General features: G+C 41.3%; 1 protein-coding gene across 3 annotated transcripts; it reads right to left on the bottom strand.

The window, feature by feature from the left end:
- Positions 1 to 3,475: 3,475 nt before the first annotated feature.
- On the bottom strand, positions 3,476 to 26,891 carry panx2 (pannexin 2). Of its 3 annotated transcripts, XM_039769849.1 has the most exons (6): positions 26,734 to 26,791; positions 26,289 to 26,305; positions 25,877 to 26,140; positions 23,408 to 24,634; positions 22,722 to 22,919; positions 3,476 to 6,856 (listed from the first exon to the last, which is right to left on the bottom strand). In XM_039769849.1, the coding sequence occupies exons 3-6, from the start codon at positions 26,100 to 26,102 to the stop codon at positions 6,618 to 6,620; spliced, it is 1,890 nt and encodes a 629-aa protein (XP_039625783.1). In that variant the 5' UTR covers positions 26,103 to 26,140; positions 26,289 to 26,305; positions 26,734 to 26,791; the 3' UTR covers positions 3,476 to 6,617. The 3 variants fall into 3 exon arrangements, with proteins under 3 accessions (XP_039625783.1, XP_039625784.1, XP_039625785.1); XM_039769850.1 differs by lacking the exon at positions 26,289 to 26,305 and having other exon boundaries at positions 26,734 to 26,793; XM_039769851.1 differs by lacking the exons at positions 25,877 to 26,140; positions 26,289 to 26,305 and having other exon boundaries at positions 26,734 to 26,891.
- Between the last annotated feature and the right edge of the window lie 1,093 nt (positions 26,892 to 27,984).

The raw sequence follows: 27,984 nt of genomic DNA, 5'->3' as shown, positions 1-27,984 counted from the left end.
CTCTTCAAAATGCAACACTTGCACTTGCAATCTTTTTTTACGTGCGCTCAATATTTTTTTACGTGTGCTCAGAATAGTGGCACTGAAATAACGCCATAGTCTTCGTCGTTGAGATGACAGTCCCATGGGAGGATGCTATCGATGAGGCATTCGAACGGAAGAGGCTGCGATATGCCAGTTTAGCAGCTGAAGCAGAGGGGCGGGGCTGGAACGTCAAAGTGTGGCCAGTGGAGGTGGGATGCAGAGGGTTTGTAGCCAGTTCCACCACGAGGCTATTGAAGGAAGTAGGGATCAGAGGGCAGGCTCAACGGAAGGTAATCAAAGAGCTTGCCACTCTAGCGGAACGGAGCAGTCACTGGCTGTGGCTGAAACGTAGGGAATTAACATGGTGACACCACTCGATCAATTGGCAGCCCATGCTACACACACCCGGGTCTGATCAACCAGGGGTGGGCCAACCCCGGCGGAGGGTGTCTTGTGATAAGCGGCCGAAACACCCAATGAAGTCGGGGCATACAACTGAAGATGTGTCACATTGGTTTCACCACACAATCTGTGGCAAATTTAACTCCACTCAAGATGACCTCTCCTTTCAACTGTTGTGCTGAAAAATTAGGGATTTTAACATCTAGTCCTAGTAAGAATCCGAAGAACCATGCATAAATCAGTAGCTTGTACTACAGTGTTGTATGAATTTTTGATTATTAACAATTAATAAGATGGCCACTCAGGAGGATGCCATAATAATGTTGGATTTGAAAATGACATTTTATTTTGGTTAATTCATTATCAGTTTTACCTTCAGAAATACCTGTAATTAATCAAATAATTCCTCAAGGCTCCTACTTTATTAACCTCACCTTTCTCTGTTGTAGGAGGCTCTGGCCTTTACGTATATCAAGTTAATTGAGGAACACTAATTTTTTCGAAACAGAATAGTACAGTTTATTGATAAACATAAGGAATATAAAAATATGCTTACTGCATATACAGTCATTTCCATAAGTATTTGGACAGTGACACAATTTTCAAATTCTTGGCTCTGTATGCCGTCACAACAGATTTGAAATAAAGCAATCATTATGTGATTGCAGTTTAGACTTTCAACTTTAATTTAAGGGGTTTACCAAAAATACCATTTATGAATAACAGCCATTTTTTCTGCATAGATCACCCCCCTCCCCCCATTTCCAAAGCTCAAAAAACTATATATCAAATGTCACAATTGTGATATTGAAAAAAAGAAAAAGAAAAGCCTGATATCAAATTTCTAAGTGCTGATATAACATTTTAAACTCATGATATCAACGTTTTGAAAGCAGATATCAAATTAAAGAAATGAAATGTTAAAACAGCTTGCCATAGACTAGCTCCCTTGTCAGTTGATGGCGAGAGAAGCTTACAAAAGTTTGATGTGAATGTACAAGGAGGAAGCTGAGAGAATCAGAGGTTGCTCAGGGTTGTTTATGGACGTAAAAAGGTTTTGCTGAGTGAGAGGGGCTGGAATTCTACTGTAACAAAAAGCTTAGTGACCCCCCTAAGGTTTAGTGAGAGGGATGGAGAAACAAAACTAAAGGCTGAATTAAAAGAAAACTTGCTGGGCAGAAAGTTCTTTTTGAGATTTTTTTTGTGCATTTTCATACCACATTTTAGTAACTGTTTTTGGAAAGTGCACTTTTTGAACGGTTTTTATCTATTGTACTATAAATAGTACTTTTCATTTAAAATTGCACCTCTGTGTTCACCTGGGGTCTGCCAGATTTACCAGGCAAGGACCACAGAGTCTGACAATGAGGCCTTGTGTGCCTTTGTCAGTTTCTCCACAAATCCTTTTAGATTATTGACAAGACCTCTTTAAAGCACATAACTACTGTATATATTGGTTCATTTCATTTCACTCCCCTCTAATTGGATCCGTTTTTATTCTCTTTAAACCAGATGATGGCAAACATTTTGGTAAGCACAGTTCACAGATTGGGCCAGTCAATGCAATCTCACTTTCTCAACAGAGAAGTTGGTGAAGAGAAGATAGCTTGGCTTTAAAATTCAGATAAGGTGTAAATTGATGCCACTTGTACCATGAATGCATGGTGTTGTACATCTGAAATAAATTCTGGGATCTATTTGACATCTGCATGTGGGTTTCTTTTGTGCGGCATTTGCAGCACCATTTGAAACAGTCTTAGTTTGACAACTAGGGTCTTAAACTCTGAGCAGATAAGCTAACTCGGAGATCTGAAATTTACCAATTTCTTAATTAGAAGTCAAAACTTGCCATTAATAAAACAAGTTATTTAATCCAATAGCTTCTTAGCACTCTCATTCTGCCACATTGGAAATTTACAAAACCATATGCTTCTCAGACCTTCTCTGTTCAAATATTTTTTTGAAACTGCTATTATATGATGGGCACACAGGAGCAAACTTGATGCAATGCTTACTTGGCACCTTATCATTATTTTTTCTTAACCAGTAGCTAGTTAAATGTTTCAAATCTTCAAGTACAAGGCAGTCCAAATCAAGACAAAATAATTATCTTCCTTTAGCAACAATTAACAGTTTAAAAAGCGGCTCGACTGAAAAAGTACAGCCACTGTAACTGTCCAGGATCTGAGTTTGACATCCTTGTTATGTAGATTTTTTTTTTCCAAACTGCTTTTCTGGCATCTCTTGATCTGCTTTATTGTACTCTACTGTACTGCAGTTCCTTTTTGTCCTATTTATATGATCTTCCTGTATAAAGACACAAATGAAAAAAAAACTGGCAGTGGTGGCAAGCTTCTCCATGCCCCTTGTGTACAGACTACTGGGGGCAGTAAGTTACTATGTGACGTAAATGGCATTCGTTTAGACTTGACTTAGGATCGGCTTCACTGACATTCTTCGCACGTATAGTGAATCTCACAGTCGGCTTCCAATGCCTAGTGAAGCACAGCATGCTACTTAACCCTTTCACTACTATTTTCAAATCTCGCTTGTGCACCTCTCCAAACCAGGTCAAAGGTTTCTACTGCTGAGACAACTGACTGTCTGAATACATGCACTGCAGGGTAGTCAGTGAACTGATAGTCCATCAATCAAACAATGAAAAAGAGGGAATTAAAGGAACACTGGCCAAAAGAAGTAAAAAAAAAATGAGGTGACTTTAGGACAGTGAATAAAACAGAAGCATTCTAAAAACACATTCACGACACCTCTTACTCCAATTTAGGGTTGTGGGGGTGGCACAGTCATTGGCAGATTCAGGCACAAAGGAGGGACCAACTTTGAACAGGACACCCATGTATAACAGGAACCACCAAACACAGGGCCATCTTAGAGTTGTCAAATAATTTTAAACATATACAATTAGGAATGAGGAAGGAAAAACCCAAAGAACATTCCAATTCCTCAGAGATGGCTAGGAGAAGTGCAAAGCTCAGTATTTAAGTCAAATTGTAATGTACAACATGATGAGACCACAAACACCCCAGCATTAACAGAATCAATTCTTGGTTTCCTGAACCTCCTTTATTGTGTACCAGTAGCAGAATATTATTTTTATCTTAAAATGAAAAAATATACATTCTCATAAAATAATACATTGTACATTTGTAAAGTCCAAAACAGAAGAATGATCAAGGTAGAAATCAGTTACGAAATTGACAAACATGAGTGTCCATCCAGTGGTCAGCTTTGTCTAGGAGCTTATGACAGATTCCTCTTTACTTGACAAGGTTTCTTCTGAGGACCCTTAACATGTGGTCCCCTCCTTTTACTGTTCATATAAGGTATGCAATTAGCAACAGACAAGCTTTTTTTGGGCTGGTAGACAGTTGTTGCTATCCCACCATGCACCCCCATCAATGCTACAAAAATGGGGAGGATGACTTGACTGCACTGATTTAACCTCGGTCACCTAAAGAATGCAGTATCCTTTTGACTGCCACTCTAGTAGGTAAGATGTTCTCTTACTGACTACCTCCCTTTACCACAAGCATGTCAGTCTTAGCTTTATGAACATAAACCTCCCCATCTGGAAGGTGACTGTCCATTCAGAGATGGATGCCAACTGCTGAACTTAAGCACCTGCTTGTCTGTAAGCACCCTACAGAGTAGATAGGCAAACTTGCCAAATTTCCAAAGCATACAGCAGGAACTACTTGATTTTCAAAAGACAATCCCCTGTTTAATAGGTGCAACAACTGTATATAGCACCTTTAACCTCACAGGTGAGGTCACTATAGTGTAGCAGTTGTGTCTCATCCAGTGAAAACAACCACAGGGAAGACTAGGCTAAAATGAGAAATTCATTTGGGAGACCAGTGCTAAACATGGAAAATCACTCAGGAGTGGATTAAATGTTATTGCTAGGTAACCCAAGGATGCTCAGATAGGTCATGTCTGAACTGGCAAATCTTACAGAGACATGCAGAGAATCAGTTTTTGAGTGTGCCAGTAAATCCAAGACAAAGTAGCCAGTAAACTAGGACATGATCCTAGGACACAATTGGGAGTCAGCTGGCAATTAGGAACTTCACCGGAGAATAGGCTTAGATTTAGTGCCTGAAATACAATACAGTATAAAGTGACAAAGGGTGTATGAGAGGTCAGTGACTGATATCCTGAATCCCTCAGAATTACCCAGTTACTAAACTTGGAAATCACTGAAAGACACATTACATGGAAGTGGCTAAACTGGACGGAGACTCAGGAACACCCTAAGGGCCAAGAGCAGTCTAAGACAGAGGCAGAGTTTGAAGGTGATTCGGTGACAGCTAAGAGCCAGTTTGTGAAATGGGGACTCGCTAGGAACAGATAACAGCGTTAGTATACAGTCTGAATTTTGAGAGGCATAAAGGTCACGATGAATATTACTGGCTGAACTGAAAGATTACAATTGCAAGAAAACTTTGTTGATCTTTTGCATTTACCTGGATTTCTGCATTACTTACTCTTGCAGATGTGATCTGATCATCAACTAAGCTGAAATAATTGACACACACAGTATGCTTCTTGTCAATACTGAACACACTGGCTAAATATATGCACACCATGCTGGAAAAAATCTGGGAATATGTCGCCTAACTGGAGTGTGGGATTGAAGGTATGGGTTGGAAGTACACCACTAATGAAAATGACACAGCGAGCTGGTTACTGACAGTCTGCTCATCTCAAGAATGACCTGTTCATGGGAGCTATTCCCTGATCAAAAGAAGATGTTAAATGAAGAACCGGAGAAATGAATAAATGTAAAAAATTGTCTTCACATGGAGACAATTCAGGACTGTTGCCACTCTCCCTAGGAGTAGGCATCTTGCAAAGATCAAGGCAATTATGTAGTGTGCAATGCTAAAGGAACTGAAAGGGGACCATTGGGTAACAGCAAAAGTACCATCAAATCACTTGAACCTGCCTACGTTTCTGTTCATGCGTCCACTATAGAAAAATGCCACATACTTGAAAAATACTTGAACACCATTGAAGTAAGGAGGAAACCACTGCTTTCTAAGAAACACCGCTGCATACCTGAAGTTTGCGAAAAGTCACAGAGATGTTTCACAACACTTCTGAAACAATGTTCTGTGGATGGATGAGACAAAATTCAATTGTTTTGCAGAAATGTGCAATGCTGTGTTTGGAATGAAAAACCACTGTACAACAGTCACCAAAGCCTTGTCGCAACCTTGAAAAATGGTGGATGAAGCATCAGGGTCTGGGGCTGCTCTGATGCATCAAGGTCTGGATAGCCTTCTTATTATAAAGGAAACAGCATTTCATTTGAATGACAGGATAGCAGCCTGTATCCTGAAGCTTAATAGAAGATATAGGGTGTTACAGAAATGCAATGATTCGAAACACAGGACTTAATTAAAAACATAATGGCTGAAACAGAAGAACATTTGTATTCTGGAAGAGCCAAAACAGAGCTCTAACTTCGGCCTAATTGAGATGTTGTGGCATTGCCTGAAAAGACCTGTTCACTCAAGAAATTCCAATGAAATGAAACAACTGTCTAAGAAGAAAAACTCAAAAACTTCCCTTAAGCATTGTGTAGGCCTGATAAGCACCTTCAAGAGCTGTTCGGTGAAGGTCACCGTTACCAAAGGATGTACGACCAAATACCAAGCATAAACGTTCATATTCTTTTTCTAGATCTTTAAAACATATTGGCATGAAGCATTACAAGTGTTTGCTGTGTTATTAGTCTGAACAGACTGTGTTTTTCTATTATAGTTGAAGATCAGATTATGTTATATGGGTAATTAATCTAGAAGTCCAGCTAATTCCACAGGGTTCACAGACTCTTTCTTGCAATGGGATGTAAGCCTAACCATAAAGCTCGTGTTCTAAACTGGTTATTAAGAGACACACCAATAGTTATTCTGAACTGGCAGAACAGTGATAGGTAAACTGGGGTTTACATGAAAACTCCTCCTTAGATTTCAGAGCTGAGAAAGAATTTAGTTAGTCACACATTGTGAGTATATGAAACAGAATGTGCCTTAGAGATTCACTAGTGATTCAGTGGGTGGACTAACCAAAAGTGTTGGTGATGCAGTGAGCATCAGAAACCAGAGCTCAAACCATTTGTACACTCGTGCATGTTTATATGACGTGTCCAAAGGTACATGTCTTTAAAAGTTGCTTGCAGCAATTAGTTCACCAGTTCTTCCTTGAGGTCGTTCAATGCCAACTGACTGCTCATCTTCTTCATAAAGTGTGTGCGCACTTAAGTGGGTGGGATTTGCTCGCAGAGGTTCCACATTTTTTTCCACAGGGACGCTGGTTTTGGTAGTGATGCAAACTGCGGTGGGTGACTGAGCATGGCCAGGTGATGTGGAGACATGACATCTAGATGAAGGTTCCTTGGAGGCTGTGGAGACACAAAGAGGGTTTTAGTCACAGTGTTCATCCACCAACGTTTTCATTAGAAAGGCTATGAAGTGTTGGCTGAGCTGGATCCCTTTCATCACAATAGTCATCATAGTGACCACACCGCTGTTAGCAATTATCAAAGCAAAGTTCTACAGCTTTGATGGATTATTTTACCAAAATTGATATACAGAGTAGAAGTACTACCCAATGACTTAGCACTGGCTTTCCCACAAAGGTTCAGTGCACAATGTGACAAAAAACCATCAAAAGGTAAAAAACTGACTTGTCTCATGATGGTCTAAGCCAAGCTCACATTGCCTCTTAGTGTGGGAACAAGCCAACCAGTGAGCTGACATTTAAAGAAAGGGGTGAGGCCATGGTTAGTGCTGCTGTATCAGAGCTCCACTGTTGCTGCCTGTGTCATGTTTTTATGTTCTCTCCATGTCTCTGTGGATTTCTTTCCCAGATATTCCGGCTTTCCTCCCATATTCCAAACAATTCTGCATTAGAGCGATTTTTGATGCTAAACTGTGTGTGTGTGTGTGTGTGTGGGGGAATAGGCCTTATGTCAAGAGACACTTTCTGGCTTATACCTGATGCTATCAGGATAGGCTCCAGCCTCCCGTAACCCTGACTTGAGACTATTCTATGCGTAAAGAGAGAAATTAAATTGTTGGTTTATCTTGTCAATCACACTAAAATGAACAACCTTTGAAGGTGTCAGGTGTCGCATATATAATGCTTTGTTTTAATATTGTCTTGTTTGTTGTCCGCTGGGGAGAGTTGATATGTGTTGAATGTTGGACACACATGCAAGCAAGGACTTCACTGTTCTTTATAAATGTGACAATATGACTGCTACTATGGACTACTATTATGAAGGCACCCTTGACAGGGGGCATTTAGTCCCAGTAGTGAAGATGAAGCTTCAGTAACTGCTACTTCTAGGGCATCAGTGTAATGCCAGAACTGTGGTGGTGCCCCCCATACTGGTACTTGACCGCAGGGGGACTTATTATCTGACTACCTTCTCCCTCTTATAAAGGTGGAGTATCCAGTGAATGATCGATTCTTTAACAGATGACAAGGACACCTAGAGTCACTAGGGAGCCCTGACAGTGTGATCTCAGAGTTTCCTAGCCTATTCCTAACCTAAGAGGTGTCGTCTGGTCCTGACCTGGAAGCGGTTTTGTACCTGGGGCTTAGAAATCTCTTGCATACATAAGGCAGACAAACACAGATTTGGGAGGAGAGTAGGTAAGAGTCCGCTTGGTCAGAGGAAGAGAGTCCACAGAAGGAATAAGATACAGTATACAGCAGATGGGAGAAAAAGAAAAGGTTTTTCTTTGTATGTTTTCCCTTCATACATAGTTTTCTTTATCTCCAACCAGGCCTGCACCTAGGAAATTCTGGGCCCCAGGCAGCTGACAGAGTTCGGGCCCCTTTCTTGTTTCAAATATGTGCTTTAAAAATGGACCTTTCGAGAGAAAAAAAAAATCAAAAAAGGGCGGGCCCCTATCTAGCTCGGGCCTCTGACAAGTGTCATGGTTGTCCCCACCCTAGGTGCGGGCCTGCTCCAACACCCTGTGCCCTCCTGTATTACTATAATGTTGTAATAAAATCTGTCCTTATTTTCTTTAAATGTTGTTACCCTTGGTATTGTTTGAGTTCAGGGTCTGAGACTGTGCCCACTGCTGACCATACCCAATTTAATCCACCTTAATAAAATAATAAATGTCTGGGTGTCTGTCTTTGTGCCCATCTGGTTGCTATGTCTCAGTCATTCCACAAGATAGCATATCACAAACATTTTTAATAATGAAATGTATTGCATTTGTCATTCCAATAGAAGGTGCATCACAGTGACAGTGCTTTTGCAAATCCCACACCAGATGGCATATAACAAAGACATATGCATTGCATAGTGCACTGTAAACATTAATGCTGAGGTCTACGTTGATTACGGCGTGTAGCACAGACAGTAAATATGTAACAAGAGAAATACAGCATATACCAAACAAGTCCCTTTTCTTACAGTCAATCAGAAAATGTTAAATAAAAATCAAAGTCATTAGTTTCAGTGGGAAATTGAACAAGCCAGAAGAGAACAAGACAACAACAAATTTGAAATGTGTTGCAGACAGAGACAGCACTATTCATAAAATGAACATGTTACTTCTCACCATTCCGCTGCCATGCAGGAACACTGGATAGACTTTCCTTTGAGACAGTGAAACAAATCATTCTGTCCAGAAACTCAAGCCTCATTACACTTAATATCCACTGTTCATGAAATGCAGTAATTTTAATTAATGGCCACAATACACACTTGATGCCCGATTCCCTTGCTGTCTGATTTAAGATGAGTGCTTTTATTTCACTTCGCAGGAGCTACAGAAGCCCCGCTAGTTCAGAAAGTGTTGTTACTCAGTTCTATCCTTATAACTGGGATCAGCCGATTACTACACTTCAGAACACTTCAGAAAACAGACAAGAAAAGGGTGAATGGCAAAATATGTCTCAATGCTGCAAAAGGTTTCAACTCATTGAGGTCATCAACCTTCCAATGAACAGCAAAAAAGAATGAATAAAGTGCCAGTTTGTTCTGAATTGATAAAAAATATCCAACCACTTTCAATCTCCTGATACCCTCTGTGTCATGAAGTAGCCAAGTTCAAAAATCACAGCTGCAAAAACAGTTCCAATGTTGCCCACTAGAAGGGGAAAACACCATCAAAATACCCAGACTCAAATCCCAAAGGGATGAGAGAAATCTTATTAGAAATAAAAAGTTTATTTTCATAAAAGCCTGTGCAGGTACAAAGCTCTGCAGAGCACATAGAGTTGCCTGATAGGCAAGAGTAAACACAGAAAACAGAGTCCCAATACAGTATCCCAAAAATCAAAATTAAGATGGAGCAGAAAAAAATAAGTTACACACTCCCAAAACACAAATCCAAAGATGAAGTCAAGAGAAAAAACACAGGTTCGATATCCAGAAAATCAAAAGATGATAGCAAAGACGCAGATACTCTCAAGAACTCTCTACTCCACTCCAGATGGGAGGCCTTCCCTTAAATAGGGTGGAGGGCCATTCTTGGTGGTGATGGGCAGGTGGCCCTGCCCCTTGTGGGACCACCCACTAAAACCCTTCAATTACAAAGATGTGCAGAATAAATGAAATAAACACTAACACAAATAAATTGTATAAAATAATGAAAAACCAAGAAGAGATGACACTTTGAATCCCAGCCAGGCGAGACATGCTGGCTGAAACATGGAACTCTGGGTCAGAATCTGAGCTCCTTGAGTTTTGTTACTTCCCTTCTGCTCATTTCTATCCGGGTGCTTGTAACTTTAGGCTCTGATAACATGGAAAAAGAATTGCATTGCCAAGGGCATCACTGTCAAGGCCACAAGTGCACATGTGCCTACAGATATCAAGGGTACCATTTTATACAAAATCAGAAGAAAAGCAGAGCAAGGGAAGACTTTACAGGGCAACCAGCATAGAGAAAATCTAAGAAGTAAAAGGTTTCCTTTTTTAAGAACAAATGTAAGACATTTAAAGAAAATGTGAGCAGGTGTTTAGTGCGAGGAACTGTCTTCTAATCAGTTTAGTCTTTTGTTTTGATGCTATCATGTTAGATTTGAAGTTTTGGCTTTTGAGATAATTTTGATTTGAATAGTCCATTGGTTCTTGGATTGGTCTACCATTTAAGAGCAAATAAGAAATAAAACAATTTTGATTGATAGTTGTTACATTGTTACATTTTAGCCCTTTTGATGATTAGAATATAAGATTCTATGCATCTTTTTATGTAAATTAGCTTTTGCCTAAGGTCAGACCTCACATTCAAACACACCATTTTCAGTACACCCTCTCATCCCTATCACAACTGTGGCTGTTGTGTAGTAATGGCCATTATTCAAGTGTCATCTGAGACCTGTTTAGTCAAATTTATTTGGGGGGCTCAATTTTCTCCAGCTTCATTTATATTTTTGGCATTAACTTTGTGCTAGGCTTTATGCTATAGTTCTTGACTCTCTTTGTGTTCCTTAACTACTTTTTTTTGGTCCAGTTTCAACTGAGACTGTAATGATCTTAGCTAGTGGACTTTCTTCCTGTGTTCAGCTCATCCATTGCACTTATCTATATTACATGTATTATAGTTTTTCTCAGTTGTTTTAGTCAAATTTGTGAAAATGTGAAAATCCACACCATTAGATTACTTGCTCACAACAGAATAACATTTCTCATCGTTTTTCAAAACTTGCAAATACTTTAGTAAAGCTTTCTAAATGAATGAGTACAGTTCTCACTGAAATGCCACAGTTATAAATTGTAGAAGTCATGTCAATCGAAATGGATTGATACTCCGAAATACATTTAGGTGTCTATTCATTGAATAAACAAGCAGATACAAAAAGATTCTGTCTTTTGTCAAAATATGTAAAGCACACATTTTACAAATTGTGTTGCTCTGGTATTGTTATACCATTTACTGTAAATGGATAAATTGCTTTTCAGTTAAATCGGAACTTTAACCTAACAAAGGGGATTGTCTGACATCTTGGAACAACCAGTGATGCAAGTGCTTCCTTATGTCAAGCTCGTTGGAATTGCCCCAAATATTTATACAAATCTACTGTGCAGCTGAATTAGGAATAATGCAGTTTCTCAGTACAGAGGAACCTGCTGAGATGGATTCTGACTAGAGGCAACTGCCTGTTTATGACACAGGATGAGTAAGATTGCAAGGCAAATAAAATTTTAAATAATGGCCACACGCTTTCTTGATGTCCCATTCTCTTGCAGTCTAATTTAAGATTAGTGCTTTTATTTCACCTCTTAAGAACTACACAAGCTCTTCTGGTTCAGAAGATGTTGCTCCTCACATTCTTGTGTTCATGTATGAGACTAGACTCAGTATTTCCAAGTGCCACAAGCCTGACACGAAACATCATAGACGAGAGAGCTACAGTCGATGCCTCTTGCCAGCGTGGAGGGAATATAATTATGTGTGCCTCAATATCCAAGAATGGAGTGGGTACACATATTCCCTCAACTGAACCTTACAACTCCCAGCATCTCTTAACCTTCTTGGGGCCCCCTTTTCAGGGATCACACTGGGGTTTGGCAGGGCCTGACTTACTATGTTATGTTATTTTGTGGGATAATGTCAGCTCCCAGCAGTCAAATATCATAAGGGAATGGTCTGATGTCCACTAAAGGATGCAGATGGAGGACCTCCCCCATACTCTCTAATCCTGAATCCAACAGAAGAATTATTTTTTGCATGGAGGTGAAAAGAGTACAATAATCAGTCTCACAGGCATGTTTCTTTGCTTGCTGCAATGGATGCTATCCTTGAGGACATCACAGCAGAGGCTAGAAGACTGTTCCCAAAATGAATGGCATGGGAAAATATCCAGTGTGAGGTCATTGAAAGCCCATGGCAGGACAGAGGGCAGTGTCAGGATATCCAGTGATTCAGAATGAGCATCTTTACTATGCGTCATGTACTATACAATATATTTGATAAAGGTAACAGTATACTATCTGGCTTTTGATATATTTAGTGATACAGCTTACAGTATTTTTTAGCTTGTTTCCTGGGCACTGTAATGTATTGTAAGGAACATATTGTAAAACAAGAATTGTCCCTTTTTATGTGAATGATATGTTGTCCCACAGCCTTTTCTTTTTTTTTTATTTTATTATAACCATTCCATACAGATAAATCCATTTTTACAAATAAATAGGATTGAAAATAAATCAACCCCCACCCATGAGAAAGAGAACATGGCCAACGGACTAAAACTTAATTGATGAGTTTATTAGGTGGATATAGATAAATGAAGAAAAAGAAATGGGGAGAGAATCTGCTTCATCAGTGCTTTAAGAGCTTAATCTAAAATGTTATTTATTATATCCTGCCATGTTTTGAAAAAGTTCTGCACAGATCCTCTAAGTGAGAATTACATTTTTTCCAATTTCAAATAGTATAAAACATTAGTTTCCCACTGACTTAAAAGAGGAGAGTTAGGATTCTTCCAGTTTAACAAAATAAATCTACGTGCCAATAGTGCAGTAAAGGCAATTACAGTTTGTTTGTCCTTCTCCACTTTAAGCCCATCTGGAAGAACACCAAACACAGCTGTTAATGGGTTAGGAGGGATTGTGACACCGAGGCTGTATGAAAGGCAATTCAAAATTTTTGTCCAGAATGATGTTAATTTGGTGCAGGCCCAAAACATGTGACCCAATGATGCTGGATCTTGATTGCAGGGTTCGCAGATTGGATCCTGCCCTGGAAACATTTTGGATAAATTCAAGCAAGACAGATTTGCTTGATATATAATTTTGAGTTAAATAATTCTATGCTTTGCACATATGGAGCGCGAGTGAATTCTCTGCACTGCTACCTTCAACTCTTTTTCTGCTATGTTGAGTGAGAGATCCTTTCCCACTGTCCTCTTGGATCTTTGAAAGGGAGGGTCTGTAAAATGGTTTTATATATTGCAGAAATGCTGTCTGAGTCCTCAAGACTGAGCAATATTTTTTCCAGCATAGAGAAAGGTGGGAGATGTGGAAAATCGGGTAGTTTCTGATTTGAAGATAGTGAAAGAAATGTGTTGCTGGAAAATTACATTTGGAATGTAATTGTTCATAGGATGCAAAGATGTTGTCTATATAAAGATCTCTAAGCAATTTAATCCCAAATGTTTTCCAAATATTAAAAACTGCATATGTTTTGCGAGAGTTGAAAAAGGTGTTTCTCATGCAGAGGCCACAGATAAAAGATTCTCCATCTTAAAATGCTTTCTACATTGGTTCCATATTCTGAGTGAGAGAAGCACAATTGGGTTGTTAGTATATTGACGATAACTTGCATTTATAGGGGCACAGAGTAAAGAATATAAAAAAGTACTGCAGGACTTGTTCTGCACACAACAGCATTCAGAAAACCACTAGTTTACAGATTTCTATAAAGTGAGTAATCACTGATAAAACTTCAAATGCTTAAAATTCACTCAAGGTACATTTTCATATTGACAACAAGTCCCAAAATTATGACTGGCTTGGCTGCACACAATGATCAAGTGAATTTTTATTTTGGTGACTCAGTCACTAAGACAATTATTACATTTTGACAAATGAGTTCTCCTGCAGCATATAAACTGTTTTGGGAAATATATATCTACACTCTCTCTCTCTATTATATATATATCCTAAGCCTAAAAATGCAACGATTTTGTGCAATGGTTTTATGTGATGCTTTAATGTCGTGTTTTATGTCACGCTTTAAATCAGACTTATTCTAAAAACTACACATATATGTTTGGTATCAATTTCTTTTAAGAAAAGAATTTATCGAACTTGAATGTAATGTTGTAAGATTTTCAGATTCTTATTCCATTTTTAAATTATAAACTAAAAAAATATCAAGAACTCACGTCCCGCGAGACAAGACTTTGTGCCAAGAGATTTAACCATGCCCGCGGCTGGAAAGAAATGACAAAGAGTAGGTGACAAAGACAGCTGCTGTACAGTCTTTTAAATATTCGAAAAGCCGCACAAGATGCAGATTGCATGGCATGACAGCAGCAGCTGATTGAGCAAAAAGGTTTTGTATGTAGCTCGAGTCAGTGTACATTGGAAGGAAACTGTATGTTTGTATTCTCCCAAACCAATTTGATACTATTATATTGCTTTAGCATACAGTATGTAGGCGAAAACTGATGAATCTTGCATCCATATCTAAATAACTGTCATTCATGATTTTTTTTTGTTAGGCTTGACTCTCAAACAGAAACCCTTCAACTATTTCCCCCATTTCAGTTGAGGTTTCATATTCTAAATCAGGGGTGTCCAACTTTGGTCCTGGTGGGCCGCAGTAGCTGCAGGTTTTCATTCTAACCATCTTCTAAATTAGTGAGCCATTTTTGCTGCTAATTAACTTCTTTTGTCTTAGTTTTAATTAACTTGACTCAGGCCTCTTTGTTGTCTCTTTTTCCTTAATTAACAGCCAAACAATAATGAGACACAAAATGAGCTACCACATGAGCACCTAACCACATGATCCAAAAATAAAGAAAGGTGAAGGTCTCAGTAAGGTTGCTCTGCTCGGGTCACCAAAACATTTTGACGCTGCTCTTAGAAAAAAAAAAAAAAGAAAGACAACAGTTTTGGAAATATCTGCTGTGGCAGAATGAGAGCAGCAACAAGCCATGGAATTAAATGACAGGTTTAATTAGCAACAAGAATTGGCTTCTCATTAAGAAACTGGCTGGATTTCAAAAGATCTCTGGTTTCAGAATTAATTTGAATAAAAGTGTGCTCTTTACAGTGAATTCTCAAGCATACAATATTAGATTGGGCACCTTCCTTTTTATTATTGCAGATCAGTTTAAATACCATGGGGTAAACATCACAAGTAAACATAAAGCTTTTTATCAACAAAATTTCACCATCTGTATGGAAAAAATTAAGCAAGACTTGCATAGATGGTCAACCCTTCATCTCACTTTAGCTGGAAGAATTTACATTGTTAAGATGAATATCCTCCCTGAGCTTCTCTTTTTATTTCAAAATATTGCAATATACATCAATAAATCATTCTTAAGAAATTAGATTCAACCATAACCACATTTATTTGGCATTCAAAACATACATGTATCCAAAGAAACTGGCTGGAGCAAAATTGTTTGGAGTTTGCAGCCCCAATTTAGCGGGTCATCTGATGGCTCACTTCACCTCTCATTATTATTTCGCTGCCATTAAATGTAGAAAAGAATGAATTCAGATAGCTGAATCCTTAAAAATATTGCTATTAGAATGAAGGGGAAAGAAGTTAATTGGCAGTGAAAACTGGTCAATTATTAGGAAAAGGATTAGAATAAAAACCTGTAGTCACTGCAGTCCTCCAGGACCAAAGTTGGACACTCCTACTCTAAATGAGCCTGACATGAATGAGTTTGGCCCTGTGATGGACCAGCATCTGCTCCAGAGTAGTCTCACTGAAGCCAGACATATAATATATATACGTCTGGAGACAACCGTGAGCGAGTTTTGCTTAAAACTAAATGAGAACAATAAACGGCTCGGTGGGTGTCTCATTTCTAAACCAATCCAATGCCTCATGTAGATGGCACTTAAAGTAGGGGGTGGTGACTTTGAACTTTGAACTCACTACCCTATTTCAACAGAAAGCAAGCTTCGGTCTACAGTTAAAAAATCTCCAAAAAAGAACTATCACACAAATAAGTGTTTTGCCGTGAGTGCAGACAGCCCATTGTACGTTTTATATTGATTATACAGATTATACATTTCAAGACATTAAAGGACGAATGATAAACATGAGGTTTATGACTGCAGGTGATTAGTCTGCTCTCTACTGTTCAGCATCACGATGATAGTGTTGGAGTCAATGTAAGTTTGAAAAAAACTGGCAGCTATATTCATGAAAAACTGAAATGCAGAATATACTTTTGAAGTAAATGATTTTTTTAGGTTCTGCCAAAAGGACTTTTGTTCAGAGAGCTGATAATGAAGAGCCACAGGAGATGCAGATTTAAGTACTCAAAAAACCCAATCAACAAATCAGCCTAATGACACTTTCACACAAGAGCACATAGGAGACAGCTAAAGGGCTCGAATGTGGGTAATTCCACGCCAGGCCAGGGGGTAGCAGAGTGTGCTAATCCTTTCCCTCTTTCTGATGCAGACCAATTACGGGAAATTCTGCCTGGCCCCTTGATGACACTTCCTCTGCCTTCCTTTACAACCGCCATCTTTGCTTCACCTAAACCAGTTCTGTTCTGAACTTGAACCTGTACAATTGTGCAACCAATTTTCAAATTTGCAATTTTGCAGCTGAGCTTCAAGTATACGGGAGGCTGCTCCAATTCTTTTTCTGGCTCTTGTCTATTCATTTGACAACTGGTGTAGTATGCAGGATGAATGACTCCAAGGAGTATCACCAAATGTTGTATTCTTCAGGTCTTGCTCCTAACATCCAGGTGGGAAAGTACCGTACCCGAGTTTCCAGGTGGGAAGGGCGTTCTGTGATTCGCAAAGATCGGGTGCAAGCTCCATTCCTAGTACATATAAACAGGCAAATTAGATACCATGGGGAGTGCACAGGATGGGCCAGCAGGATTGGGCTGGTCCAGATGGTGGGGGGCAAAAGGGGCTTATTATGCTCTAGGTTCATTGCTTTTGCACATCCTGCCCGGAGTGTCAATTACGTCAAATTCTTAGGAGCGACAATGCTCTTCTCGTTCCCATTCCCCTTACTGATGTCCTGTTTGAAAGAATTAGGGTAAACTTAGTATGACCCCTGGAACCCTCAGCCAGAGGACATAAATATTTATCAGTCCTAGTGGATTATGCTGCCCAGTATCTCGAAGCTGTTCCATTGCACTCAGCTACTACTAAAGCCATCGCATGGGAATGGGTAGGGGTCGTTGTGCGAGACAGCATCCCTGAAGAACTTCTGACGGACCAAGGGACGCCTTTTACCTCAGAGATGTTCAGGCAAACGGCCAAGTTACTTAACATAAAGCATTTAAAGACCGCAGTATATCATCCTCAAACTGATGGTCTAGTGGAGACGTTTAATCAAACTCTCAAACAAATGCTTCGCAAGGTGGTCAGCGAGGATGGAAGGGACTGGGATCAGCTCCTCCCTCTCATCCTTTTTGCATATGAGGAAGTCCCACAAGCCTCTATGGGCTTCTCACCTTTTGAATTGTTGTATGGGCGACAACCCTGGGGCATATTGGATATTTTAAAAGAAGGATAGGAGAAAGAGGCTCTCCCCTCCACAAATATATTAGAATATATTGCACAATTGTGCAAAAGATTTGGAAAGATTCATCCCCTGCTCAAAAGTCACATGGAAGAGGCACAAGAACCACAGGCCTGATATTTTGATCCACCCGGGGGATTGTGTCACGGTTTTTGTCCCTACCTCACATTCTAAATTGCTAGCCTACTGGCAAAGCCCTTATGAAATTAAGGAGATGAAAGGACTCATCTATTATTTGGTGAAACAACCCAATCATCGACTGAGTGAGCGGGTCTACCATGTAAACCTGCAGAAGCCGTAGAAGGACAGATATCCTGATCCCTTCTCCGGTCAGCCCTGCTCACTCTTTGATCACAAAAATGACCTTAAATTCAGTTCGGAGTTGAGTCCCAAACAGAGGAGCTGCAGCCCGTTATCTTGCATGTTCCGGAGGTAGTGAGTGAAACACCACGAAGGACCTCTCTGAATGTGACACGATATTGTGACAGAACCCGGAGTTATAGTTAGAGAATGCCCATATTGCATTCCCGAGGCAAATACAGCCGAAGAGGAACTTGAGGTCACGTGCATACAGGAACTAGGAGTGACAGAGGAAAGTCATAGTCCCAGGTCCAGTCCCACCATCTTGGTTGCTAAGCATGGTGGAATTTGGCGGTTTTGCAATGACTTTTGTCTTCCAATGTGATGCCTATCCAATGCCACGAGTGGATGACCTCCTCAAGAGGCCAGGACAGGCTAAATATTTGACCACACTTGACATGACAAAGGGGTACTGGCAGGTCCCTTTAATGGACTCCGCAAAGGCTAAGACTGTGTTTAGCACCTCTAACTGTCACTGGCAGTATCATGCCCTTCCATTTGGGTTACATGGGGCACCTGCGACTTTCCAGTGCCTGTTGGATAAAGTGCTCCGGCCTCATAACTCATAATGCCACCTACCTGGATGACATAGTCATCTATTCCAGCACATGGGAGGTACGGTTAGGTTCATTAATATTTGGACAGAGACAATATTTTTCTAATTTTGATTCTGTACATTACCATAATGAATTTTAAATGAAACAACTCAGATGCAGTTCAAGTGCAGACTTTCAGCTTTAATTCAGTGGGTTGAACAAAATGACTGCAAAAAAATGTGAGGCAACTAAAGCATTTTTTTTAACACAATCCCTTCATTTCAGGGGCTCAAAAATAATTGGACAAATTAAATGACTGGTAATAAAATGTTCATTTCTAATACTTGGTTTAAAACCCTTTGCTGGCAATGACAGCCTGAAGTCTTGAACTCATGGACATCACCAGATGCTGGGTTTCCTCCTTTTTAATGCTTTGCCAGGCCTTCACTGCAGCGGCTTTCAGTTGCTGTTTGTTTGTGGGCCTTTCTGTCCAAAGTTTAGTCTTCAACAAGTGAAATGCATGCTCAATTGGGTTAAGATCAGGTGACTGTGGAATTTTCCACTTCTTTGCTTTAATAAACTGCTGGGTTTGCTTCGGCTGTATGTTTTGGGTCATTGTCCATCTGTATCATGAAACGCCGCCCAATCAATTTGACTACATTTAGCTGGATTTGAGCGGAGAGTATGTCTCTGAACACCTCAGAATTAATTCGGCTGCTTCTGTCCTGTGTCACATCATCAATAAACACTAGTGTCCCATTGCCACTGGCAGCCATGCACGCCCAAGCCATCACACTGCCTTCACCGTGTTTTACAGATGGTGTGGTATGCTTTGGATAATAAGCTGTTCCACGCCTTCTCCATACTTTTTTCTTGCCATCATTCTCGTAGAGGTTGATCTTGGTTTCATCTGTCCAAAGAGTGTTTTTCCAGAACTGTGTTGGCTTTTTTAGATGTTCTTTAGCAAAGTCCAATCTAGCCTTTCTATTCTTGAGGCTTATGAGTGGCTTGCACCTTGCAGTGCACCCTTTGTATTTACTTTCACTTTATGGTAGATTTGGATATCGATACGCCTATCCCCTGGAGAGTGTTGTTCACTTGGTTGGCTGTTGTGAAGGGGTTTCTCTTCACCATGGAAATGATTCTGCGATCATCCACCACATTTGTCTTCCGTGGACGTCCAGGTTTGTTTGCGTTGCTGAGTTCACCAGTGCTTGCTTTCTTTCTCAGGATGTACCAAACTGTAGATTTTGCCACTCGTAATATTGTAGCAATTTCTCGGATGGGTATTTTCTGTTTTTGCAGCTTAAGGATGGCTTTTCTCACCTGCATGGAGAGCTCCTTTGACCGCATGTTGTCTGTTCACTGCAAAATCTTCCACATGCAAGCACTACACCTCAAATCAACTCCAGGCCTTTTATCTGCTTAATTGATAATGACATAACGACGGACTTGAACACACCTGCCCATGAAATAGCCTTTGAGTCAATTGTCCAATTACTTTTGAGCCCCTGAAATGAAGGGATTGTGTTAAAAAAATGCTTTAGTTGCCTCACATTTTTATGCAATTGTTTTGTTCACCCCACTAAATTAAAGCTAAAAGACTGCACTTCAACTGCATCTGAGTTGTTTCATTTAAAATTCATTGTGGTAATGTACAGAACCAAAATTAGAAAAAAGTTGTCTCTGTCCAAATATTTATGGACCTAACTGTATACCTACATTAGGTCCAAGCAGTATTACGGGCACTTGGTGAGGCCGGACTTTGGATTAACCCAAAGAAATGCTTCTTTGGTTTTGAGGAAGCCAGATATTTAGGCAATCTAGTGGGCTGGGGTACCACGAAGCCACAGTGGATGACATATTGAAATGGCCCTGTCTGAGAACCAAGTGGTTCAAGAACCAAATTCCAAGCTTTCTTGGCTTAGCGGGTTACTACCACAATGTTTTACCCCAATTTTCTGAGAAAGTGGCGCCCTTGAATAATTTGACAAAGAAGAGGGCCCCAAACAATGTGGTATGGACTGATGAGGCAGACGCTACATTTGGTGACTTGAAACAGGCCCTTACATCAGCACCAGTCTTGAAAGCTCCTAAGTTTTCTTTACATTTCATTCTCCAGACGGAATTTTCAGACACAGATCTGAGCGCCGATGCTTGAATACCCCGTCATGTTCCTGAGTCGGAAACTGCTGGAATGAGAAACCAGGTATGCGACGATGGAGAGGGAGGCCTTGGCAATCAAATGGGTGATTATGCAGCTGAGGTACTACCTTTTGGGCCGGGAATTCACCCTTGTTACGGATCATACACCTTTACATTTGACACAAGGAGTCAAATTTGCAGGTCACCAGGTGGTTTCTTGATCTACACCATTACAAGTTTTCGCTTGTTCATTGAAAAGAATCCTTCCACTACAAAGCTGATGTTTCTGGGCTGAGGTGGGGCCTTGTCACACATGTGCACATGGAAGGCAGCTAAAGAGCTCAAATGAGGGTAATTGCATGGCAGACCAGGGGGTGGCAGAGTGTGCTAATCTTTTCTCTCTTTCCGATGCAGACCAGTTACAGGAAATTTTCTCCTGGCCCAGGTGACATCACTTCAGGTCCTGGCCTCAATGACGTCACTACCTCTGCTTTCCTTTAAAACCAACATCTTTGCCTTATCTAAAACTGTTCTGTCCTAAACTTGAACCTGTACCATTGTGCAACTGATTTTTAAATTTGAAGCCGGGCTTCAAGTACACGAGAGGCTACCCCAAACCTTTTTTCTGGCTCTTGTCTATTCATTTGACAACAACAATAGAAATGAAACTGGACAACCTCCACCTTCTGACTGCATGTCTAAACAAATAACTAAACAAATGTAACATTATTTACTCTCTAATTGGAAATACTTGCATGCTATCATAAAATAGCCTCTGAGCTTTAACATGTTGTATATCCAAAGACCAGAATGCTTATTTGAACTCTGTTTGCTGTTTTTATGCCTTATAGTAATACAGTAATTAAAATGACAGAAATATATCATAGCACACGCAGGCATTTCGCAAACATGTGTGTCTGTCACCACTTTCGCAGCACTCATTATAATATGCAAAGTAACCATTAGGCTTCAGTCACCTTATGCTACTGAGCTCCTGAAAGGATAACAGAGTTTTAGCTTTTTATATTCTCTCTGCGGTAGTTTAAAATGCACAGACTAAAGAAACTGGGAATAGATGTTTTAGGGAGAAATCTTGTGGGTGTAGTCTTTACAGTGGGGGATTTGAGAATTTCAAAATCACGTCTGGCCATGCGAGACTAGCTCTAGGGTGATTCCTGCCCTCACACAGCCAGGATGGGCTTCCGCTCCTAATGACTCTGTGATTGAGTAATGCATTTTCAGGAAATAGGCAGATACAATATTTAAAACCAACCATCTTATTGCTGTGGCACCAATTTACATAGATTATCTGACATTCATAGTGAGAACTACCAAAAAACATTTCACATATGCATCACGAATTTCAAGCCATACTCCAAAATAAATAAAATAGTAATGCCAAAGTTCTGAGTTAACACACACACTTTTAACAGGTTTTTTCTTGCCCAGAGTGTTCCTTGCTATTAATCACTGGAATTATACATAAGAGTGAAGGTCAGCTTTCTAGTACCGCTCCCATTTCACATGATGCCAATAAAAATGTAACTATGTTAATCAGTAGTATGACACAAACAGAAACTTTTGTTTTATAGTGACTTGGACAGGCATGCATTAAATAAAGAACATTGGATGAACACAAATCACCCAGCAGTCATGGGTATGACAACCTTCCCTTTCCTGGTTAATCTGAGCCGGTTTATAAATGATTTAACATCAAAGGTCCAGATCTTCAGGAGTCCAGCTTACCTACCACTCTGTGAGTTCCCTGGATGCTGTAAGAAGTGGAGAAAAATACTGACCCAAACTTTATAAAGTTCACCATCATTGGCACAAATGTTAATTCAGAATCCATAAACACCAATTCCAGTTATCATTCTAATTATAACATATCTGACTCAACCTACTTCACATCCTCTGTGGCAAGACTCCAAGTACCCTTTACTCCTTTCTTTGACTCGCTAATGTCTGTTGCTTTGCCACCAGGCTTAAAATCAATACAACCTACCGCTACTGGGATTGACGACATGAACAATGCCATGGAACAAGTCCTCCTGGTTGTGTGTTGACTCAGTAGGCTGACTGCCCGGCACCTCTGACTTGGATTTGCGGCCACTCAGCACATAGGGGTGGACATCCAGTGAAAACTGTCTTGTATGTTTCTTCTCAATGGCAGGTCTAACATCACTGCTACTCACTTCCGCTGCTAGAAATAGGTTAAGAAATTTGACATGAGTTAACTGGGTTTACAAAATCTACTCCACTATAGTGAATATCTTAATTTTGTTAGCTACTTCACCTAAGGCACAGCTACTGTGGGCAATCATTACCAGAGTCTTTTACGCTCCAATTGAGAAGGGCAAGGCAGTAAGTATGCATTAATCAACTTAGACTGGACTAAATCAAAATCTAGTCTATTCTACATCTTACCTCTGATGTTCTATATCCTAGATATGTCCTGCCGCTCATCCTGACCTCTAACTTGCCCTTTAGCCCATCACATTATAGACTAACCATTGCCCTCTTATATCATGTAGCTTGATTTCCATGAAACCCACCCCCACCCAATCCTGGATCTTGCCTTTCAGCCTGCCTCCTGACTCAGCTGTGTCTTACTTCAACCTGACCTCTGACCTCCCTCATTTTAGCTTCATGTCCCCTGTCTTGCGCCCTCTGAATTCCATTACTTTGTACCTTTGCCTGCTGCCGTGTTTGCCACACTCTTTGAGTTCGACTCTGGCAGAGATGCGATGAAACCTTCAGCTACAGTCTTGCGGCGGATGGGCTTGGGCTTCTCAGACTTGAGGACTTGAGGTTCCCTGAAGGGCTGAGGCAGAGGACTGGATGATGAGATCCATTTCATTTTCTTCCGAGGTCTTTTGATGAAACTAAGATCTCCTTCTGTTATGTCAGCTGGATCCATACTAGGGTCCAGGGTCTGGATGCCTGCATCCCTCATAGTAGGGGTGGCATCATGGTTGGATTGAGCCAAGGCAGCCAGCAGCTGGCGCACCACATTGTCATACATGAGATCACTCTCATTGGTGATAAAGTCCAGACGGTTGAGTGACTTGATGTGGTCACGGTTTTCATTGCAGAACATGGCCAGGATGTTAATGTCACAGAACTGAGACTTTTGCCAGCGTCTTTTAGTCTTGATGCCCACTTTGCGAAGTTTGTCAAAAATAAAGTTAGACTTCCGCACAATGAAGAGGTGAATGAGGTTAATCAGTATAACAAGGTTCATGAAGCTTAAAAGGGAGATGTCCACAGCGGCAATGATTCTTTGCAGCCGTACAGCTGGCAGTTTGCAGTTGACAGAGACACGGAGGCTCAGGCCGCTGCTTATATCTGGAGGATCTCCCAGAGCACAGGTAAACTCGTTCTGCCTCTGAGTGGCATAGTAGAAGGACAAGTAGGAGATAGGGATAGAACTGAGGAAGATGATGAGCAGGTGGCGTGCCAGGTAGAGTTTTGCCAACAGGTTGCTCTGGCCACGGCGCTCCAGATACTTCTCAAACAGGTTCTGCTCAGGACTCTTCTCCTTCTCTGCATTCTCAATGATCTCACGCCTCTCCTGCTCCGAGATCTGAGGTCCCTTGGACTGGATCTGCTTCTCGATCTTGGGCGCTCTCCCCTCAGCTGCCCGGTGGTAGCAATTGTCAATCTCATGCAGCAGGAAACTAAGCTCTGATGTGAGACGCGTGGAGGCCAGGAAGCCCCAGCCCAGTGCTGGGATGTACATGATGCCTGCAAAAGCCAGGAGGGCGTAGGGCAGGAACTTGTGCTCAAATAGTGAGACGTGTTGTGCTGGTTCCACCCCTGGCATGGCATCACGCAGCTCTGTCCAGCAGTAGCCTCGGGCATACAAAGCCTGGTCCCGAGTGAAGTTGTATGGGGTGTAGCAGTAAATGGACTCCTCTGCAGGACAGAGAGAGAAGGGCAATGGGCACCAGCTAGCAGGGGCAGCCACTGCGAGCAGAACTGAGGCTTGACCTTGGGAACAGGGAGCTGTGCAAGACACTGTGGTGAGGTACCCAGGTGACTCTGAACAGGGACATTAGCCACCCCTGAAAAAAAGGGTGCCTTGCAATGTGGCAGAGTGATGTGTGTGCAACACAAGTTGAAGGCTGGGGGGGAGGGGGCATGACTGTGTGAAACATAAAAGTGGGTCTCTAGCCTTGACAAAAGGATTAGGATGAGTGTTAAACACACAAAGGAAGGTTTACTGTGGGTGGGCCAGAAGTGTCCTGTAGATGACATGAGGACTGTTGTAACTGTGCAACACACCCAACTAGATGCTTTGCTAATGAAGTGTGGATGTATCACACGACCAGGGTGAAATATGGGTGTCACTCAGGCTCAGATCATGAGTGGTACTCAGTATATTCTGAATAGCGGCAGGGCTGTCATGATTGTTAAACAAACCATACAAATTCCTAGTCAAGTGGGAGTGGGGGCGCAAGACATAAAATGTGCTTCCTCTTATTCATATATACATCACTCTTGTTCTGGAGTGTTTAGTGCATGTGCAACACACTACCAGGGTATAAAAAGGAGGTCATTGATTTACCTGTGCTCAAGCTGTGATGTGTAGGCTTCTCTTACTTGGACTGAGGCCAACATAAACACACACAAGGGGCTTCATGACACTCATAGTGAGGCTTGGATGAGTGTACAATACTGAATTGGAGCTTTGTGTCTCTTGTACTTGGGCGATGAGAGTCTGCACCACTTAAAAATAATGATTAGCTGTGAAATGAGCATGCAGCACACACAAGGTTTTCCTGCAATTCAAAATGGGGTTGTACACACTAGTATAACACAGATGAGTGTGTGGAACATGCAGGAAAAACAAGGCACTTTAAGACGTTGGTTGTTATGTCAGTGGAATGGGCATGCGAAAGGCTTCTCGTCTATTTTAAATTGACCAATCATGACTGTGCAACACACACAGCTTTCTGCCAACAATACCAGAGATGCAGTAAGTGTGCAGCACTTTCATTTATGCTTGAAGTTTTATAAGAAATGCAAAATTTTAGCAGGAGTGAGGATCTGATGTCACTTGTACTGAGGCAGAAATACGTGTGCAACACACATGCGAGGGTCTTAGGTCCCCCCATGCTTAACTTCTGTTGACTGTGCTTTTTGTGTGCATCTCACCTGAAAAGTTCCTGGTGAACACCAACGTAACCAGCAGTATGGGGACAATGACAGTTCCAATGGTGACCACGCGGTCAAAGGGCAGCTCCAGCTTGAGCTGCACCAGCAGCCCTGCCAGTGGCCCCGCTCTCTCGTCCGCCTGTCCAGGCAGAATGAGCTCCTTCAGCTTCTCTCCAGCCAGCAGCGCTGTAGCCATGTCTTGGTTCTGCTCAAATAGTTGTTGCATTCAGCCTGCACTCCGACCCTCACCTGCTGCCCAAGCCCCTGCAGGGGAGCCCAGAATGAGTGTGAGAAAACATCTCTTAAAAGTAGATCCCATAAGTCACATGTGACCCAGTGAATTATGGATCGGTTGCCCTTATTGCCCTTGAGGGATACAAATATATAGGAAGTGTAAAGCATGCAAACCCACCTGCCCAAGACAGAAACCTGAAATAAAGTTTGCAAAAAGTCAGGGTTTGCAGTACATGAAGTGGTAAACCACCAATCTACAACAGACTAAGTACAGTCAACCTTGCACCCTCGTTATCTCTCAATGAGGGTCCTCCAATCCACTTCTCCAACTGGAATGCTTAAGCATGGACAACATAGCCAGTCTCACTTTGAATGCATTCTGAGGGGTCTGTATGCTGTATGGTCTCCTAGCCCTTCTCCTAAATGACAGGATACTGAAACACCTCTAACGCCATGACAAGAAAGTGAAAAGTGCCCCTTGGACCTTAAGCACTCCTGAATGAGGTGCATGCATCGATTTAAACCGGCTCCAACTCACTTCCCCCTAATGTGACCCGGACGTCAGAGCGCATGCACCCTAAACACTCATTCCGTTCCTCACACTCCGTCCGACTGGTACTAACCTGCAATCTGGACACTCCACTCCCGAAGCCGCATCCAGCCCTGCTCAGCCACACTTCCCGCTCCTGTAACAGAAAGATAGTGAGACGTGCGCGTGTCAGCGTAACGGGGTCGTCTCCGTTTGCATGGCTGTGCGCGCGCACCGCGACCGCGCCTCGGTTCCGACGCCTGAGAAGATTCCCAATTGGCCTGTAGACAACGATGTCAGTCGGAATAAAAGACACAGGAAGTAGCGGCTGCAGGCAACCAATGAGAACTCGAGGCAGCGGCGTTGCGACTAGCACTGCAGATGCAGGAAGGTGACCTGCAAAGGAGGCATCAGGAGTGCTGGCTGGCTGGGCAAAGCGGCGTAGCGGTTAGCGCGAGGCGAACCTCCGACTCGGTTAATGCCATTGCGGAGTGGCGGCTGTGCCTTTAGTGTTTTTTGGGGACACCGGTTATCATCGCAAGGTTAGGCTGATTAATGCCTTTATATATTGACCCATTGAATGCCCGTGCCTTGCGAAGAAGTGGCGATTTGAGCGAGGTTTGCTCACTTAACGCAGGTATCAAACTTGGGAGGGATGTCCATATTATAAGAAGGGTTGAATAATTAAAAGAATGATAGGATTGAGGATTTTAGGGCCAAATTATATGGAAGCTTCACACAATGGCCTCGGTGTTTCTATGGTCAAAACGCACTGCTTTGGAAAAAGCAGCTCCGATGTGCAGATGCCTCTTGAACAGCTTTTCTTCCCAAAGTACCTCATCAATTCACAGGCAGTTCTCTCTTTAAGACATCTACTGTATGTAGTAATAGGATTTATTGTTCCTTTGCTGACAAATTATAGTATGTGATGTAGGGGTATAAAATTCTCACACTTCCTCTTCAGCAAAGATCCGACATACAGGGATGTCTAACAATAGAATAAAATTGCATAATATACGTCTACTGATTATTGTACGACTATAAGCATTGCATAAAAATAACTCTCGTTAAATAATGAAGCACGAAACCTTAAAAACAAACTTAACAGCCTAATAATTTTCACTCCAATTAACTCAGTTCAAGCCACGGATCGGGGACATTGCCTATCCTGGAATCACTAGATTCAAAGCAGAAAACCGCAGGGGACAGGGCTTAAGTTATACGCAGGGACAATTTAAAAGTCGTTGGTTCAATAACTACCACTTTTTCTATATTTAGAAGAAAAAAATAATGTCACGCAGAAATGCTCTGTAATTTGATTGTGAAGGAAGAAGTTGAGGTTTAT

This window comes from Polypterus senegalus, chromosome 11 (assembly GCF_016835505.1).
Source record: "Polypterus senegalus isolate Bchr_013 chromosome 11, ASM1683550v1, whole genome shotgun sequence".
Taxonomy (NCBI): Eukaryota; Metazoa; Chordata; class Cladistia; order Polypteriformes; family Polypteridae; genus Polypterus; species Polypterus senegalus.
The sequence above is the reverse complement of the archived record's forward strand: the minus strand, read 5'-3'. Positions and strand labels throughout refer to the sequence as shown.

Excerpts from the sequence above, each read along its gene's own strand:
- panx2 (XM_039769850.1), bottom strand. The coding sequence starts at position 26,102 with ATGCAACAACTATTTGAGCAGAACCAAGACATGGCTACAGCGCTGCTG. Across the intron at positions 24,635-25,876 it reads GTTCACCAGGAACTTTTCAG|AGGAGTCCATTTACTGCTAC; the intron begins GTGAGATGCACA and ends TCTGTCCTGCAG. Across the intron at positions 22,920-23,407 it reads AAACACGGCAGCAGGCAAAG|CAGCGGAAGTGAGTAGCAGT; the intron begins GTACAAAGTAAT and ends ACCTATTTCTAG.